The sequence below is a fragment of the Ambystoma mexicanum genome, chromosome 3q (assembly GCF_040938575.1).
Source record: "Ambystoma mexicanum isolate Mex_15411 chromosome 3q, UKY_AmexF1_1, whole genome shotgun sequence".
NCBI lineage: Eukaryota > Metazoa > Chordata > Amphibia > Caudata > Ambystomatidae > Ambystoma > Ambystoma mexicanum.
The window spans coordinates 1,115,662,525-1,115,682,014 of record NC_090926.1 but is presented as its reverse complement, the minus strand read 5'-3'; the positions used below and the strand labels follow the sequence as shown (position 1 = coordinate 1,115,682,014).

Genomic DNA, 19,490 nt, shown 5'->3' with positions numbered 1-19,490 from the left:
AGCAGGCTACAAGCGCTTACTTACGTGCTTCCAGGCGCTTCTATTCCTCATGCGGGTTCGATCCTCAACTCTCATCAGCCCGCCATCCGCCATCGCCGGAACCCTGCAAAACAAGAGATATCATTACAAAAGACTTTTAAGACATTTGAAGTGCCCAGAACTTACCGTTCGTGCAGTTAACGACGGACAGCAGTCCTCTGAGGTCAAGAGGCCTGCACCCTTTTCCAGTGAAGAAACTGGTTACGGCACCCTGCCCCGAGTCAGATGGAGAGCTCGGCGTTCACTTACCTAAGGTGAGGGCGTTAACCTTTGGGGTTCTACAGAAGAAGAGAAAGAGGAGAGAGGCACCCAATAACCCCAGTTCATTAATCCCATATTTTCTATCTGCAGACATCTTACTCTTCGAGTCAGACATACAGTGCACAGAGGTCCAGCCCAAAGAGCCAACCGTGTGTTACGCATCGCCTTTGAAGATACAGCATTCACCCAGTCAAGACCGGCGCCTCTGCGGGAATCAGGTGAGCGTTACATTTACCACCAGGCCTTAGGTTAATTTGGCTTTCTTCCCTATCCATATTTGAGTCGTAAAAATTAAGGAATTCCTGAGCCGCCTCTTCAGTTCCAAAGGAAATAATTCAAAACCCAACTCCTTTAAATCAGACCTATGAAGCCATAGAAGTTTTTTTTAAATAATTGTGGATGATAGATAACTAAGCATTCTATAGTTGTGAGCTTGGGGCAGGGAACCCCTGTCAAAGTCTCTCGATAGGAGATTTCTTAGCGCTGAAATTCGATTGATTACCTCTAGAATAACAGGGCGATACATGCAGGTATTTCCCAGGATAGTCTTATCCCCTACCCAGCCAATTATATTTACAGGGGTTATGGCATTTTCAGAAGGGAATAAATCTTCCTGTTCACCATTTTGGGAGGTAATGCTGCATGGAGAGAGGTTTGGTAGGCAAAGTTTGCATGCAGTACCCTCTGGGAACACTACAAACAACTCTGACTAAAGGTATAGGAAACCCAACCTTTGGGATAACCTTGTACTACATGGTTTTGGTAACGTGTGGCTTATCTCAAGAGGGGTCAATGTGAGCTGTAGTGGCGTTACACAGATTTACAGTTCAAGTATTAAAATAAACTCTTACAGTCAAGGTTTCTTGAATAAACACATTAATTTATTCATCAGTCAGTTAGATTAAGCCTTCTTAAGAAGGGAGCATTATGATAGTAACACTCAAATACACTTCATGAAATACACAATCTTAATATCTCTAAATCCGTAGATACCCTTTTGGGATGGCCCACAGACACTACCTACTCCCTCAAGTGACTTCAAATGCTAGGGTGCTGGGGACATTAATATATCGCAGTTATATTTAGCTCTTCTGGTAGGTTAATGGAAAAGTCTTTGCAAAATGTCTTAGAAGTATTTGAAGGAAAGAAGAATCAAATGTAGGGTCACAAGCTGATTAGACTTGCGAGTAGTAAAAGATGCAAGCAACTCTACAGCAAGAGGTAGGTTCTCTTAGACTTTGTACAGTACCTTTAAAAATGAAGAAAAGATGCAGCAGATGACTTGTTCCTGTGCAGCTCTGCAGATGGTATCCGGTCATTATGTCGCAAACATTTTTTCGACATACAAAAATGTCGAATCAAAAGTGACAAATTCTTTTTTCTTCAAATTTCTTGTTTTTTTTATTTTGAAGGGTTTAGTTTTGTTTAGTTGCCCATAAAAAACAGGGGTTTAGGGGGACGCCCCCCCCAACATTTTTTTTTAAAAAAGGTATTTGAAAGAAAAAAGTCAGCAATTTTGATTCAACATATTTCTATTTCGAAATAGTGACTGTCGAAAAAAAAGCCTGAGGACGTCTGGGACAGTCAAAACTCAGAACCGCCAAAATTCACTGTCAGTGGCTGTTCAGCATTTCATCTCCTTGCGCCTACCGCAAATAACACCCCTGCAGTTCCTGGCTGTCGAGATAGACTAGCCTTGCTTCTGGGGTCCGGCACTCTGTTGAGGGGGCTCCGGCTCGGTCAGTCTTGCTTCCTGGGAGTCCCGAGGATCTTCCTGGAGCTCTAGACCAGCTTAAAAGCAACGCACACAATCTGGTGTTCCTCTCCCTGGCTATGCGGTTTCCAGCAGCAACTCTGTAGAAATTCAACTAGCTCCGAGATGGATGTCCAGGTGGCTTACTTTGGAGTTGATTGGTCCCACCAACTCAAGGGGAGAAGTCGTCCTTGCAGGGGTTTCTCTGTCGATGCGAACTTGGTGTTTCAGAACTGCAGCACAGCTTCACCGGGCAAACCAACGGTCCAGGAGTTGCAGCTAGCGTCCTGTTCAAGCTCTTCTTCGGTTCCTTCGTCCAGTGGTCGACTCTGCCTTCCAAGCCAAAAGCCTCGCCTTTTATTCAGTTCTCTCCCATTCATTCCAGCCTAGCTGACGGTCACCCAGGGTGGTTGTCCTTGCCGGACAGTCAGCCGGCCAATCAACACAGAGTGCACTTGGGTCTCCTAGGAGACTAAGCACAGGGAGTTTCGGGCACCACTCTCACTTCCTGCCTACCCCAGAGCCAGAGGCGGGCTTCACTCGTGAATCTCGCTAAAGGCAAAGTGAACAATGGGACCAAACCTGGTTTGGCACGCTGAGTAAATCTCAAGAAGGACCTTTCAACAAAGAAATGGTGAAAAAAGAAGACCAGGGACATTTTGGCAAAAATGGCACCATTGGGTGCTTTACTGCAGCTGTAAACGCAGCCTGCAGTAAATGTGCAACACGGTAGTTAAAGCGAAACCACTGCCACCAGCCATTCAGTGAGGAAAGAGTAACGTAAAAAATGTTACATGAGAAGCAAGACGAAGGGGATACTAGGTAACCCCTCCAGCACCCTATTGTAAGATAGTGTGTGCTGGGTCTGGAAAGCTACAAACGTAAGTCAATTTCACTTTACTTCTCTGGGAAACAGTAGTTTATCCCAGAGAAGGTATTCACAATCTGAAAGACTTTCCTGTGTTACTGCACTGATGGTGTTGTGTGACACAATGTAAAAGATTATGCCTATGAAGTTTGTCAGACTCCATAACCAAAAGAAACAGGGTTCAAGAATCACATAAAAATACATGACAGTGGGGAAAGAAGGGTCTCACTCTCTCCAGGTTAAACCAAATCAAGGCCTGAAAATCCAACAAAGTTGCTGGGGATATCCAAGGTGGAAGGAATTGGCACATTTCTGAGAATTCTCCCTAACAATCTTTTCCACAAAATGGTTCCCTGGGATGTTCACATGTGGTACAGAGTTGACATTAGTATCTCCAGCAGCATAGCCCACGATTATAGAATTTAAAGTCTGAGCTGTTATGGAACCATCATAAAGAGCTTGTCTCAATTACCTTAATAGAGGAAAATAGGGTTCAGTTTCTGCCGAACAGTCTGAAATATTACTGATAGTGTCACCCTAGGGAGGGATAGAAGACAATCCCTTGGTTGCCTCTACCCCTACTTTGTCTTCTAGCATACTATGTGCAGAATTCGAACCTACAAGGGGTCGCTGCATTGAGATTCAATTTCCATATGCCACAGGTCTCAGCATAGGACCTTTCGTTCGACTTCAAATTTGGAGAAGCTCGAAAGGGTAAACTAATACCATCCTGATTATAAATGGGCAGACAAAGAAGGAGATTTAGTGACCGCATGCTATCAGTCTTCAATCGGAGAGAATTTAGATAATAATGGATGAGACGCTTCAGATTTGGTTAATGACTTAGAAGAATTACCGTCAATAGAGTAAACTGGAACAGAAAGGACATCCATCATTTTGCACCCCTTTATTTTTTTTTTATTGATTCACCATCTTTAGTTTTTATAATTGAACCCATCGTTGTTTGGTCCAAGACTTAAGTATGGGAATTTTGTTCTTTTAGCTAAAGATGTGAGCAACTTTCCTCACTTCATTGGGTTAGGTCAATTATTTCTTCCTCACTACCGATGGCAGAGATGTTTTAGTGTTGGCAATAGGAGTTCTGTTAGCAGAAGGCGACATTTTAAAAAAAAAACACAATAATTCTCGGTCCGTAATTCCAGGGACTTTTTCCTATTCATCCTTGGCTTCTCTGCTCTCCTCTTTAGTCGTCTATTGCGGCGTGACAAAGTTGAAGCTACACTACGTGACTTCTGTTCTTCTAATTCAGCCATCTCAATGATGTCCGTTAGAGCAAGGGACTATTTAGTAAGCCTGCGTCTTCATGAGCTGTATGACTTTTACCATCTTTCTGACCGTGGTTCTTTAGTTCATCCCTGGGCCTGCCATCTATTAAATCGAGCACACATTTGCGCTTTAATATACTTCAGGTCCTGTATCGTGGCTTTCATTTCCTGAGAAAGACACGCAACAGAAGCCAAACAGGGTTCAAACAATTACTTGTTTCGCTATTTTAGCAGCAATGGCCTCTTATTTTAGATAAAATATTGGCAATAGAAATCATATCACTAATTTCCAAATTAGTTACCTCATGACCCTTATCAAGGAGGTAAAGTATTCTAATGATAATTGGGAATGAGTACTGCTCATTAGGGTCCTGAGAAGAGATTTGACCAGGCATCAGAGGAGAATTAGGTTGATTAGCATTGTTTGATAAAGAGTGATGCACAGAATCCTTATTCACCACTGGTGAAGTACTGGCCAAATTTGAAGAAGGTGAAGGATTGAGTGGAGCTACATAGTTTCCTACAAAACTATTATAATTATTAATTGGGGACAGCTTATTTGAGGAATGCTGGGGCAGAGGAGTAAGAGGTAGCAACAGCCCCTGGCGGTTATGGCCCAGAATCACTGCAGCAGAAGTGATTCTAGGTGTTTTTACAGTCAGATTGTAACTTGAGTAAAGACAGACGTCCTCCACCCCCTTTACAAAAATCCCATGTGAAGTGGTAGTGCCAAGTGACAGCCTGACTCGTTTATCCCATTCCTCGCGACCGCTAGGCCCAGCATTGAAAAATAATTTATGGCATTGAAATTAGCATCCAGGGAATTGAAGGATCGAGAATTACAATCTTGTAGAGGGTCATTTACAGCCTTGATACCCAACAGTTTTTTCTTGAAAATTAATTTCCTTCAGGGAATACAGAAAGTCCTGAGGAAAGGGCGGTCCTTCAAGTGGAGACTGGACTTGAGCTACAACACTGTGAAGGTTAGATAGTCCCTGCAAGGGCTCCATCTCACTGCCCGGCAAACCTTCAGCTAAAGGAAGTTTCTCACAAGGTGTGTTATCTGATAAACCACTTCGAGCGCGAAAAGCCTGCTCATGCTTGTCATTTAAGTGTTTCATCACAACAGCAGTTGAGGTAGTCTCTTGGGTAGCAACTGCTTCGTTTGGAAAACTATTCACTATCGAGGGTTCAATACATCTGCCGCTGCGTAACAGCACCACCCAACCATGATATCTGGAAATAAAGGGAGAGAATGAGTAGTAAGGGATAGTGATAAAAACAAAAAGGTAATGTCATATTGTGGTACGATGAGTTAAGGCAAACCATCAGTAGAGTAATGCTCAATGAGATTGCAATGATGTTCCCGTTTGATCAAAATGTATTATTAAAGTAATAATATGACTGCACTCATGCCTCCAGCCACCCAGCACAACAGCAGATCCACTTCTCAGAGCGTGTGAATGTGCGTGCACCGTTATTTTGAGAAGTTGCTGGCAGGTAGAGGGGGCGGGGCTATGGCACATTCAGGAAAGACTGTGAAGCAAGCGCAGAACAAATAACATAAGTGGCATGATCAGGGGGCGGGCGCTCACGTTATTCAGTAGAAACTGAAACTAAGGACAAGACATTGCACAGGTCCTAAGGAGTCCCAAAAGTATAATTACTGGTAGTTTAAGTTCTAGTAGGCGTTCCTTGTGGCTTTTTGCCGCAAACTGAAAGAAGACTGCTTCCGCTTGGGCATACAGTAGTCAACGTGTCATGTAGAAGCTGCAGATGAAACAAGGGACGAGCAGCGTTCCTGGCCGCACAGCACAACAGCAGATGCACTTCTCAGCACTTCCAGATGCGCATGTGGATGAGCGTGCACCGTGCTTTTGAGAAGTTGCAGGCGAGGGAGCGAGGGATGGGGTGGAGGGGGGTGGGTTGGGGCTATGGCACGTTCAGGAAAGATGGTACTTGAAGTTCCAGTAAGCAATCCTTGCAGCGTTTCGGCGAAAAATGAAAGAAGACTGCTTTCGCTTGGCCATACAGTAGTCAACGTGTCATGTCGAAGCTGCAGATGAAAGGGACGAGCAGCGTGTTCCTGGCCATACAGCACAACAGCAGATACACTTCTCAGCACTTCCGGACAACTCTACAATAGATCCTCACCGCCTGCCACCAATGTTAGGCAAGATTGTATGTAGTGACCCTCAGGGATGTCATTTCACCAAAATTCCAGGGGTAGCTGAAGTGACATCACATGACCGTTGACCTCTGATGACATCACAGTAAGTGATGTAATTTGACCCCACCCTGAAGTAACATCACCGGAAGCGAAGTATCCCGACCGTTTACCCCTTGACAAAAAAATCACAGAATTATAAGTACACTATGAAAAATATGGTTGCACTGTAACGTGATATAAATTTCATATAAGAATGGATCAACATATGTATCAGAGGAAAAAAAAACATGCTATAACTGCAACTTTCGAAAAGCAAAATACATAGTCCGAAATGGATGCTTATTCTACTCTACGTGCCTTTTGGTGGATTTTGTCTGAGAATTTGAGGCGTTTAAGAACAGAATAAATCAGGGACTCACCCCTGAAGTGTGCCTGAAATAAACCTTTAATGAGTCTAGCAATTATTGTTTAGAATTCCAGAAAGACAAATTATTTGTTATTCCTATTCTTTCTTATTAGGGTCACTACTCAAGTGTTACACTTGTGGAACCCCCTGTTTTTTAAAGAAGCCTGAATAAGAAAACTAGCCACTCTAGAAATTTGTAAAAGGGTTTTTTTTTTTTAGGGGTAGCAAGGGAGAACACAGGGGTAGTAAGGGAGACCTCAGGGGCCGCAAGTGCAACTCAAATGACGTCCCTGTTAACTCTATGGGAGACTACACCATCCTTGTCCTCTTGGCAATAGGGAACCCAATCTTTGGTATAGGTCTGTACTACACAAGTTGGTAGAGTGAATGAGCAGCCAGGCTTATCTCAAGAAGAGTCAATGTCAGCTGTAGAGATGCAAAATAGAGATTCACAGTGACAAGTATTCAAATACCACTTATACTCAAAGTTTCTTATTAAAATATTTGTTAATTTAGCAGTCAGTCAGTTTTAAAATAAGCTCCAGCTTAGGTCTGAAGAGAAAGGGTCCAGCTGAAATCTGTTCCTGTTGCAGTCCTGCAGATCCGGTGTTCCTGGGCCTCAGTCGTGGGGACAAGAAGGACGTCTTCTGGGGACTCCTGCACTGTGGTTTGAAGGTTGCCTGCAGCAATGGGCTTCCTCCAGATCAGCAGAACTTTGCAGTGTCAGCTATCGGCAAATAGCACCACCGCGGTTCTTGGACACCTTTTGCGCTCCCCTTGCTTCTGGGGTCCAGCACTCTGTTAAGGTGGCTTAGGTCACCCTGCTTCGGGAGGGTTCTCGGGATCTTCCTGGAGCTCGGGTCCAGCTTAAAGACGATGCACTCATTTCTGGTGTTCCTGTCCCATGGCACTCAGTTCCAGCATCAGCAAAGAAGTACAGCTAGCAGGGAGAGGGGTGCCAGTCAAGTTCGTCTTCGTGTCAGTTAGTCCCACCAAGCAAAGAGAAGAAGTCGTACTTTCCAGGCTTCTCTAGTCGATAAGAAAATTGAGGCTACAGCACAGCAGCAGGGCTTCACCGAGGGTGCAGCAAACTTCTCTTCCAGTTTCTTCTTCGGTTCCTTCGTCCCGTGGTCGACTCTGCCTTCCTTGCAAAAGACCTTGCGTTTTATGCAGGTTTCTCCCATTTATTCGCAGCCTAGCTGTCACTCTCACAGCAGAGTGGCAGTCCCCCAAGGACAGCCAGCAAATCACCTTTGGCTGTATTTCTGTAACCAAGGAGACTAAGCACAGGGAGTTTCGGGAACCTCCATCGCTTCCTGCCAGACACGCTGGAGCCAGAGGCAGGCTTCACCAGTGAATCCCAAACACAACTAACAAAAGGACGAAACCTGGTTTGGCGCGCAGAGTAAAACCCAAGAAAGATCTCACAAGAAATAAATGGAAGGAAGACCGGGGCCATTTTGACAAAATGGGCACCCATGGGTGCAATACTGCAGCTGAGGATTCAGCCTGCGGTAAAAACGCGCAATGGTAGGAAAATTAAACCACTGCCGCCAGCCATTAATTGTAGGGAGGGTAACACAAAAATGAGAAAGTAGACAAAGGGGATACTAAGTAACCCCCCAGCACTCCACATAAGGTGGTGTGTGTGCTGGCTCTACAAAGAGAAAGAAGGTAAGTAAAGGCAATTTCACTTTACTATTCTTGTAAACAGTCGTTTATCCAAGAACGTATTTAAACCTTAAGCAAATCCAAAAGGACCATACAAAAGGTGATGCCTATGGTGTTTGTCAGACTCCAAAACCAAAAGAAACACAGTGTTCAAATCAAGTAAAAATACATGAGGGAGTGAGAAAAAGGTCTCACTCACTCCAGGATAAAAATGCAAAGTCCTGCGATCCAAGACGGCCAGCGGAGAGTGAACACGCACGCTCAGGAGCTCCCAGACAGGCCCATAAAGGAGGACAAAGAAAAGCATGAACTTAGCCCGCAAAGCTATCAGAGAAGAAGCCGATGCATTTGAGACATCGCTATAGCAGCTGGAACCCCTGGAGAGAGGAAAAGCCAGCCAGCAGCTGCGGGATCGGAAGCCGGGGCAGTGCTGTTTGCCTGGCGTGAAGGCACAGGAGCGCAGAGTCGTCAGCAAGAATGTCGAAGCTCCTGCGGCATACACAGTGCCGACCCGGATTCACTGCAGGTGGGGGGGGAAGTCGATCGCGCACCCCCCCCATCTGAGCTGAAGCACCGGTGGAGCCCCAGTTGGCAGAGAGGAGCTGCAGCCGGCAGGGAGCACCACGCAGCACCAGAGCAGACGGAGAGCTCGGGAGAAGACTCCCCGGCGTGCGACTCTCCAAGCTGAGAGAGGTGTGAGCCATGCGCTGGGGAAGTCAGCTGGGAACACCATTCATACAGTATATAACAGGCAGCCGCGCTGCCCGGGGGGGGGCAGTTTGGGGAGAGGAGTGAGGGGGGGCCTGGCCACCCGCTTCACCATAGTGGTGCCCCGTGCTGAGTGGCCACCGACCACCCCCGCCCGCAGCAATTCCACAAAGTAGCGGCCGCACAGCGAAGCGTAGCAGGGCGGATCCCACCAATCGGGACAGAAGGAATCGGGCAGCCCAGAGAGGGACAGAGAACGTGGACTCTTCAAGCGCCTGTCATCTGCTTCTCCTCCCCCACACAAAGAAATTCTCCACAGCACCCATAGCTGCAGGGAGGAGCTGGGGTGGTGGGGGGCTTTGGAGCGGAGGGGGGGCACAGCTGCCAGCCCACGAGCAGGACAAAGAAAGCCAGCAATTCTAAAGGGAGTAATACAGCGTGGAGGGAAATCAGATGCCCGGGAATAAGGGAAGGCGGACTACAGAAGCACAATAAGGGAAGAAGAATACCAAAAGGGGCCTGCTGGAGAAGTACTGGCAAAAGCTCTTGGAGGAGTCATAGCTTGGCGCCCAGAACAGACAACAAGGAGGGGGGGGAAAACCGCCACGCAGGAAGACATGGCCTTTAGCAAGGACGATCTCCTAACCTGTCTGAAAGGAATGGAAGAGAGGCTCACTGCATCGTACCAAGAACAAATGACCAACTTGAAAGAAGATATAGAGAGCTCATTGAGGGAGGACAGGGAAGAAATCAACTCCCTGCGGAAAGATCACAACGGCTATGCATAACTTAAAAATCCAGGCTGAAGACCTGGAGAATCACTCCAGACGCTGTAACATCAGAATAAAAGGCCTGGCAGAGTCAACCTCCAACACAGACATGAAAGCAATGACTCAGCAATGCTTCGCATAACTCGTGATATCCGCGACCCCAGAGGAGATCTGAATCGAAAGAATCCATAGTGTGGGCCCAAAGAGGAGCGGCGAGGGAACCGGAACCAGACCATGGGACGCGTTAGGGTGTCTAGCCTCATACAAAGTTAAAGAGAAGATACTCAGGGCAGCCAGGAGCCAGTCCAAGATAACAATCAATGGCCCACAGGTGAGCCTGTTTCAGGACCTAGCCACCTCCACGCTTCAGAAAAGAAGGGCGATGGGCAACAAGCATCTTAGTGGGGGAAATAATCCTGTACAAACAGACCTTCCCCTTCAGCCGAACATTCGCATGGGGAGGGAAGCAACAGAGAGCCACTACATGTGCGGAAGGCCCGACGATACTGAGAATGGAGGAAGGAGAGGAAGTACCCAGGGAAAAAAGATGCGGGACGCAGCAACAACAAAAAAAACAGACCATGGAATTAGATCATCGCACAAGAAAAGAAGTGGTCAAAATTGAAAGGTCCCCGGGGAGGACGAAGAGGGGAAGGCAAAGGAGATCGAGCTAATACATGATACCTCAACATGACGGGCAAGGCAGGAGAAATGGAGACAATATAGTTGGGGTGCCGGGCTATGAAGAGGGGGTGTACAGACATTACAAACTTTCGCGGGCCTGGGCGGGGAAGGAGTGAAGCACCGCTTGGAATAACCCAATGGTTGATGTAATTAGTAAAGTCCGGGTGAAAATGTGGGCTGGCCCCCACCTGTCAGGGTGGCGTTCTTGGATACCGAGCCCAAACCGGATAGGGTGGAGAGGGGTGGGGGGAGCGCAGGTGAGCAGCAGAAGCAGAGTTAGGTTCTACTAGAGGGAAAAGATTGACAAAGGGCTTAAGGGGTAGGAGGAGAAACCATACTAATGAAACTTCTTAATCTTATATAACGTTAGGGGCCTGAACACCCCAATAAAGAGGAGAAAGGTGACAACAAATAAAGGAGGGGTGGAGCGGACATGACGTTACAGGAAACACATTAAGAAAGGGGATGGCCATACACATACACCATTTCCCCCAGCTCTACCAGGCAAACGCAAGGAGATGAAAACAGCAGCGGACCCGAATGGCAGATTTATATTCCTGCACGTCCTGATCGAGAAGACAGTGCATACGTTAGGCATCATGTACGCCCCTAACTCGGGTCAAGACGGATTCTTACTCCATGCCCTAGGGAAACTAGAAAGATTTGCGGAAGAAGAGGTTATACTTACAGAGGATTTCAACATAGCATGGGAGCCGGAAGGAGATAGAAGCGGACCGGGCACAAATAAAGGGCAACACCCATCTAAAGCTGTAAGAGACAGTTTGGCAGGTATGGCACTGAGAGACCTTTGGCGAGAGACAAAGGGACGGGAATCGGAGTACACTTGTTACTCCCATGTACATTGAACATTCTCTAGAATCGACATATACATGGGGCTTCCCCTGGAATCCTAGGAGCTCTGGTTATTAGAGTTGACCCGATTTCCCTATCCGATCACGGACCCATGTGGATCTATCCAAGGGGACTCATACCAAATAGCCCACTATAGTCCTGGAGATATCCAAGCGAAATGCTCAGAGATTGGGTGCTACAGGAAGCGGTGAAGGACAAAATTATAGACTACTTTATTATAAACGACGGGCAGGGGTACTCCCTGGGCACAGAGTGGGATGCCTTTAAGGCTGTACTGAGGGGGGAGCTAATGTCCATTGGAGCGGCTGTTAGGGACATCAGGGGGTATAGAGGGTGGGCTAGACAGCGTGTTGGTGGGGCATACAAGTCTGAGTCTTGTGCGTTTTGTCAAAAATATGTCTGTTTCCCTTAATGAGTACTCTAAGAGATCTACTGAGTTGAGCCAGCAAGATGGAGGACTGGGTTCTAGCCCAGGCCAAGGTGGTGACCTCTCTCAGCAGTAATGCAATTTGGAATGTTGAAGGCAATTTGTTACAGGCTTACCATTCTAAACTGCCTTTCATCAAAAACTCTGGTTAAGTCAGTCATGTTTCTAGTTAGTTCCCCTTAGGCCCATTTGTTTTGGACATTTTGAATTTGGACACTGGAGTGAGTTCAAGAGAAACAGACTACAGTTTACTGGTGGGAGTGCAGCTTTTAGTGAGCAGTTGTATATGCATTTAATTCTGCTCAAGTAGCGTAGCGAACAGAAAGCGTGTGCTGCATTAGAAATTTACACAGACTTTATCTTGAGTAACTTGTTATTTGTGATTGGAGTCAGCTGAATCGTTTTTGGGAACAGTTCTTTTAGGGAAAATAGACTGTAGAGCTTGTGGCATGTGTGGCTCCAGTTCGGAAGCAACGCTTCGATTTCTGGGACATAATGAGATACAGAGTAGAAAATATCAAACCCAAAATTCAGTTTAGAAGAGCAGTGTGAGCAAAGTACATTCATCGAGTCTGCCTGGCTTCAGAGTACAACAACAAGTGCTCTCCGTCTACAAACAATAGAGGTCAGTGAGCCGCGTATCAGCTCACAGCAACTTCCACAGCTTGCGTGAGCAGAGAGACCATCGATGAGTCGTCCGCCGGTGACCATCAGGGTGTTCATCGCAGCATTCTTTGGGAACAGACCGTAGAAAATTGGTAGCGTTTAAAAAAGACCGCAGCTGATTAGGGACTGGTGCGACGGCCTGAGGCTCCGTGAAGACGCTCAAGCTGTGAATCGTGTGTGGGAAGTCACGCACTGCCTCGGGTGGCCTCCATATCAGAGCCTGCTGGGAAACTTTGTTTAGGGTGCACACTCAACAAGGCACCGGGCCAGACAGCTACTCTGGGAATTTTTATAAAACATACTGTAGTGAGTTAAGTTAAACAACTTCCTCACCAGACTTTACAACTCATTCCGGAAGGGAGAGGAGGCGACCCACTCGATGACCGAAGCAAAGGTAGTGCTGTTCAAAAAACTGAACCAGGATCCCACTAACTGTGGATCTTACAGGCCCATAGCGTTCCTAAACCGTGATGTGAAAATCTACACAGGGATTTAAGCAGAAAGAGTTGGAGTACTGACAGGAGTCGTAGGGCTAGATCAATCAGGCTTTATCCGGGAGAGACAAATGTGGGACAATACAAGAAGGGTGAGCCACCTCTTAGAGAAGCTAGAAGGGAACCGACACCCAACCCCCCTGATCGATCTATATGCCGAAAAAGCATTTGATAGGGTAGCGTGGCCCTATCTTTTCCAAGTGATGGAGGAGATGGGATTCGGTCCGGAATATATACGAATGGTAGAAGCAAAATATAGGAGCCCCTGGTTCAGGCTGGCAATGAACGCACGGAAGTCCGATACTAGAGTAGAGCAAGGAACTAGACAGGGATGCCCCGCTCTCCCCTTATTTATACGCCATCTACCTTGAACCCCTGCTGGCCGCAATCAGACAAGCCCAAGAAATTAAAGGGATCCCAGTTGGAGGGGAGATGCATAAAACGGCCGCCCATGCGGACGACATGCTCATGACGCTGACTGAACCGATATCTTCCATTCCAATCCTAGTCAAGATGCTGAGGGAGCAAGAAGAGATATTCGGGTTGAAAATAAACATGAGCAAATCTCAACTAGAGATAGGCCTCCACCCTACATAGGTGGTCACCTTTCGCCTGCAGAGGGTACTATAACTTACCTAGGGATCAAACTAACTAGTAGATATGCAGAGCTGTACAAGGCAAATTTCCCGGAACTAATTCAAAAGACGAGATCAGACCTGGCCAAGCGGTTTCCTCTGCGATTATCATGGCTGGGACGCATAAACACGATAAAGATGGTGACCCTCCCTAGGCTTTTTATTTAAGTTCCAATCCCTCCACATTACGGCCCAGTTAAGAGTAATATGGGAATGGTTCCTGGGTAACAGATCGAATTTGGGTCTCCATGGACAGAGCGGTAGCAGGATGCCCTATGGATGGATTATTGTGGCTGCAGGGGAAAGACGCCCCCTCCACCCCCAGTGCAAGGCAGAGCAGGGTACTTCAGGCTACGTATAACGTCTGGACAGATGGCTTAGACGAGGAAACCTGGCCACCATCACCTCCCCATTTACCCCCAAGGAGGGGTGAAGGAGGGGGGGGGGGAGAGAGAAATCACCCGATCCACTATACACTATACTGTTAAGTGTGCAGATAAAAAGAAATGGTCCCATCAGCTAGCTCAGGAAGCATGGTACAAAATGATGCTTCAATGACATTATATCCCGATCAAACTTTAAAAGAGAATTCAAATCGACCTCAAGGGATTGCTGAAGAGGCTGTGGGGGAGTTGGGGACTGGTAGCATATCTGGTGGGGAAGCCCCAAGATTAAGGAATTCTGGAAAAGTTACTGGGTCCTTGCAAGAGTTAGCCCCAGGAATCTGCCCCCTTACGTTAGGGGAGAAACTGTGTGGCATGGTTGGGCTGGAGCAACAAGACATACCAAAATCGCAGATGGGAGCCCTGGTGACACTGCTTCTAGCGGCCTGGCAGGTCATTGCAAAACAGTGGAAGCAAAAGGACCCACCATCACAAATCATTTGGCTCCGGAAAGTTTGGGACATTTTGGCTTTAGAGTGGATCCCACGTAGGATCCAAAGGGGACTCTGCAAAATGTTATAAAGACTGGGGAGAAGTGCTCTCCTTTTTGAAAAATGACTATGTGCAACAGTGGTGCCCATTAAACCTATGGGTTTTGGACATACATTGATGGTGTTAAGGCGCCTGGACCTACCCATCGCTGTTAGCGGCATGGATGAACTCTAATACAGCTATCACTGCACTCCTTGGGGAAGGGGAGAAGGGACAGGGGGGTGTGTTGGCACTGTTGAAAATGTTTTTTTTCTTTGAAAGTGCCAATAAAGATACTTTAGGATTTTTTCTTTTTTTAAAGTCCAGCAAAAGAGCTGGGGATCTCTAAGATAGAAGAGAATTACCACAGAAAGGAGAATTCAGGAGTCTTCTTCGGATCTTCAGTGGGTTGTTTATCTACAAGGGATTCCTGTCTCGATGATCTGAAGAAATGGCTGCAGGATGCCTCTTATACAAAAGACAGCCCGGAAGCAAGTCCAAGCCCACTGTAGGGTTCTGGGTGCCCCACAGCTGACTCTGACCACAGGTGAAGTTCCAGCAACTTCTTTAATTAAGTTCCAGTACATTGTGATAATCATATAAGGTCAAGAGCATCTGGGTTCAGGGCAACATACACCTGCATCCTCCCAGGTAGGCTTACATCTCTCAACTGACCAACATAGAACCCTTGAATCATTCATCAACATTCTCATAACCCAGATTCTGTGTCACTCACTTTGCATTCTGCTCCTTCTGCACAAGCAACAAAGAAACCTAATCACTACATATCTCTCTTCCTAACACACAACAGACAGCCCAGCTAAACATCACATACATGAAACACAATGCATCCACACACTCCAATTCCATGCGCGTACATCCCTACCGCTAGAATACTATATCCAGAACCTGAAAGCATCCCCAATAACAATGGTACCATGACACCAACTACAATGCTCCTCCCCTTTTCTACCAAGTAAAGGAAGGACACTACCATAGAAAATTGCACCACTTACAATCTATACCTCGGGAAAATCAATAAACTCTCCTCCTCTACCACACAATAACACACCCATGTTAACTCACACCACATCACTAACCTAGCTCCAAACTAATTCACTGAATCACGCACCAATAAACAAGGCTGGGTATTCCAAACACCCGAGTAAACGGCGAAACACGTGCACAACAATTGCCTATGCCACCAACCCACAATTTGTCGCCTGTATTCGAATGGTCCACCTGACAAACCTCAACCGCTGAATGATTAAGCATGAAAACACATGCCACACAACTAGAAACATCACAGTCACCTAAACGACCACATCTACTCAAATCCCTGAAGCCACTAAAACCAACACTAAGATGTGCACCTCACACTAAAAAAAACAGCCTGGACATTCCGAACGTCCGGGTAAAACACCACCCATTGAACTCAGTGTGATATTGCTACCCCTTATTCGTTACCTGTTTTCCTCAAAACAACCTAACTGCTGCAAGTAATCATTTACATCACACACTCTAATTCATACCAGCACAAAACTATAAAAATCACCAAAATGTTAAATACCTAGGACACCACAATTACTCACACATGCCTATCCCCACACTGCCCTCTCAAAACCAAATATTAACATCACTGCCAAATTATTTCTACACTTTAAAATTCTTAACATTTTTAAAAACTCTAAGTTATTTGGTTCTCCTAGAATGGTACATATGTTCTATAAAAATAGGCACACAAAACAAATCCTTCCCCAAAAATTAAGCATAAAAGTCCTTTGAACAGTCCCCAAAGGTTGTGGAAAAATATTAGTGCAGACAAACTCTTCAACAACCTATTTTGAAATTCTGACCAAACCACTCCACTTTAAAGTCCATCTGTGGAAACAAATATTAGTCAAATGCATTACGTCCTATTCTTAAAAAAATTGCCAAACTGAAAAAATAAATAGTACAGCAAACATATATTATCCATTAAACAACATTGTTATACTAATTTCCAATCTACCATGTAATTCACATAAAATTGCATTTCAACCTGTATTGTGTTAACAGAGGCTACGGCATTCCCACTTCATGCATTCACACACTCTCAGCTACACACAGGGATGTCTAAATCAAAAACAAGCCTCACATGACATCTATCAACAGTTAACTTTCTTTGTTATACCATAATATACAAAATCTCGAAGGCAAAGAAAACAAAACATTCCGTTTCTTGCATCTGCCATTCACATCTTTTAATAACAACAACTTTGGGGACACGACCCCACTCAGGAGTCCACCCCTTTAACTGAAAGTACCTCTGAAATACCCATTTCGGCAATTTGCATCTGTTTCTTCTTCAACTCCTTGAAATAAAAGGCAACACTGGGCAGAGACAGCAGCAAAAAAGCACCACAACGCCTCCAGGAGCCGTTCCTAAAAAAAACACTCACAGCTACACAGCATCATCCAGCTCATGGATCCTGTGAAACCTTCAGGTACAGCATTTTCTAATTGTCAGCAAAATCTCATTTGGACTGGCTCCAAACCCCTCCAATGTTGTACCATGAGCTCCCAGCCCATCTAAGCACTGCAAGTGCTGACTTGGGCACTATGCCCCTCCAGCAATGCCATGGGCTCCAAGCCCCCAATTGTATTCACGGGCTACAAGTCTCTTGGGTGCAGGTATGGGATCCAAACCTACTCAAATGCTGGAATGGCCCCCAGGACCCTCGTCTGCTCCAGGCGCGCTTTGCACATTAGCCTCCAATCTTCCATTTAACATCTAGGCGCAGCGTAGGTTCCCAACCTCTTCTGATGCTACTGCCCTGGGCTCCAAGCCCCAGCTGCACAGCATGGCTTCCTCATTATACAGGCGAGTAGACCCCAGGCCTATTCAAATTGCTACTGCCTTGGGCACCAAGCCCTCCATGCTGCAGCCTGGGTTACTAAATCCCATATTTATACCAGTCTGTGGGCCCTCAGCCCTTTCTAAGTCTCTTGATTTCCTCTGTGTTTGACCTGTCTTACTAGTGATAGGCCTGCTGGCCCCTGGCGCAGCCCCTTACTTTCTGCACCTGTGCCCCTTGCGCTCGGCCCTTCTGCGCCTACAGCATTAATCGCTCGCCCTACTTGGGAGTGTCTTCTACTTGGGTTGGGGGGAAGTGTATGTGCAATCTTCAATGCTGTCACCCCAGCACAGCCTGCATCCTTGTCGTCAATGTAGTGTCCTGGTCTCCCCACATATAACTGACCTTGGTTGATGTTCCAGCAACTTCTTTAAGTTCCAGTACATTGTGATAATCATATAAAGTCCAGAACATCTGGGTTCAGGGCAATATACACCTGCATCCTCCCAGTTAGGCTTACATCTCTCAACTGACCAACATAGAACCCTTGAATCATATCAACATTCTCACAACCCAGATTCTGTGTCACTCACTTAGCATTCTGATCCTTCTGCACAAGCAACAAAGAAACCTAATCACTACACCCACCAATGGTAAGGATCTGCACCATTCAAACAGCCAGTAGTTGTCCAATCAAGGACAATTGTGGGTTTCACTCATGCCCCACACCTACACTCACTGGAAATATGGATGATGAGTGGGACCAGACAGTCCCACTTCTTGGGCCACACGTACAAAAGCATCAGTAGCCGGCAAAAGCAGCAGCTTTCCCGGGCAAGTACGTAACCTTATATGGGATTTCCTGAGCTGGCAAGGCAGGAAGAAGGCAAACTACAAGTGAACGAGTCCTGGAATGGCCATTTTATGGCACTAACCATGTTTAGTAAAGACGCGGTAAACCCAAATATGCACACTAGAAATAACGCAAACATGGTAAAAACATATCTGCTGCCACCAGCTTGTTTTTAGGCACATATAAAAATAAAACCAAATCCCAAGTGTAAAAAGCTAGGGTGATACAAAAGTATCCCCACTGCACTGATTTGTAAGATGCTGCATGCAATGTTAAGAAGCCACAAAAATGTAAAAGATAAACGGGAAATATAGTTTCCCAGTACGGATATTCTGAAGGACTGATTACCTTTGCCAAATCAAATGAGCAACCGGCAGAACAAAAAGTCAGAACAGGTTCAAAAACAATGTAAAAAGATGTGAGGTCCATACAAACTATGGAGGGAATGTTGCTAAAAAGGTCAATATTTCCTAACATGGGAGTAAAGGTAGTACCCAAATTGATAATTTACAAACGATTGTATGGTAAATCTGGCCAAATTCATCCAGTACCTTTCGATAGTTTGTAAGCGATAAGTTTGGTTAATCAATACCAAATATGTGGAGCGTGGGTTGCAAGGTTGCCCCCCCCCCTGTTTCCAGAGGCACAGGAACAAAAAAAGAAAAGCGGGCCCTGCAGCGTCTGATCTGACCCGCGTAGGAGGGACGGATCCGATGTTACAGGGACAAAAAGCGGACATGTAAAAGGTAAGTAGCAGGTGGGTGGGGGAGTGTTTTGGGGAGGTGGGGTGTTTAAATTTGGTCCAATTTGGCCAGGGCAAAATTGTCTAATGGCCGAATTAACCACAATCAATTTAGCCGCGAACAATTGTGCCATGGTCAAATCGTATACAGGAGTAATAGTATGGGGAGGGGAGTAACAGCACAGGCGGGAAGTGGAGGGGAAGAGGAGTGGAGTACTAAACAAAGGTTGATGTGAGAACTAGGAGGAGTGAAACATCAGTGGACACTGATGGAGGGTGAGAGAGTTGAAGAGAAGAGTTGATTAAATTCAAGGCACTGTCCGAATTCACCATTAGAACACTAACCCTCGGATAGAGTAGGGACAGTTAGGAAGTCCCTGGGGGATAGTAGCTAGCTGGAATTTAGGGAACCACTCGTAATATAACAGTGCAT

General features: G+C 46.1%; 1 protein-coding gene across 5 annotated transcripts in view; it reads right to left on the bottom strand.

The window, feature by feature from the left end:
• Positions 1–19,490, bottom strand: part of LOC138447655 (neurogenic locus notch homolog protein 3-like) — a 798,580-nt gene that overhangs the window by 224,874 nt on the left and 554,216 nt on the right. Inside the window, exon 26 of one of the 5 annotated variants that reach the window (XM_069603881.1) lies at positions 3,814–5,443. The exons of the other annotated variants lie outside the window; for them this stretch is intronic. Within the exon in view, the coding sequence (XP_069459982.1) occupies positions 5,399–5,443 (45 nt within the window). The 3' untranslated portion in view covers positions 3,814–5,398. Of the gene's footprint in view, positions 1–3,813; positions 5,444–19,490 lie in introns of those variants that run through there. 5 annotated transcript variants of the gene reach the window in all.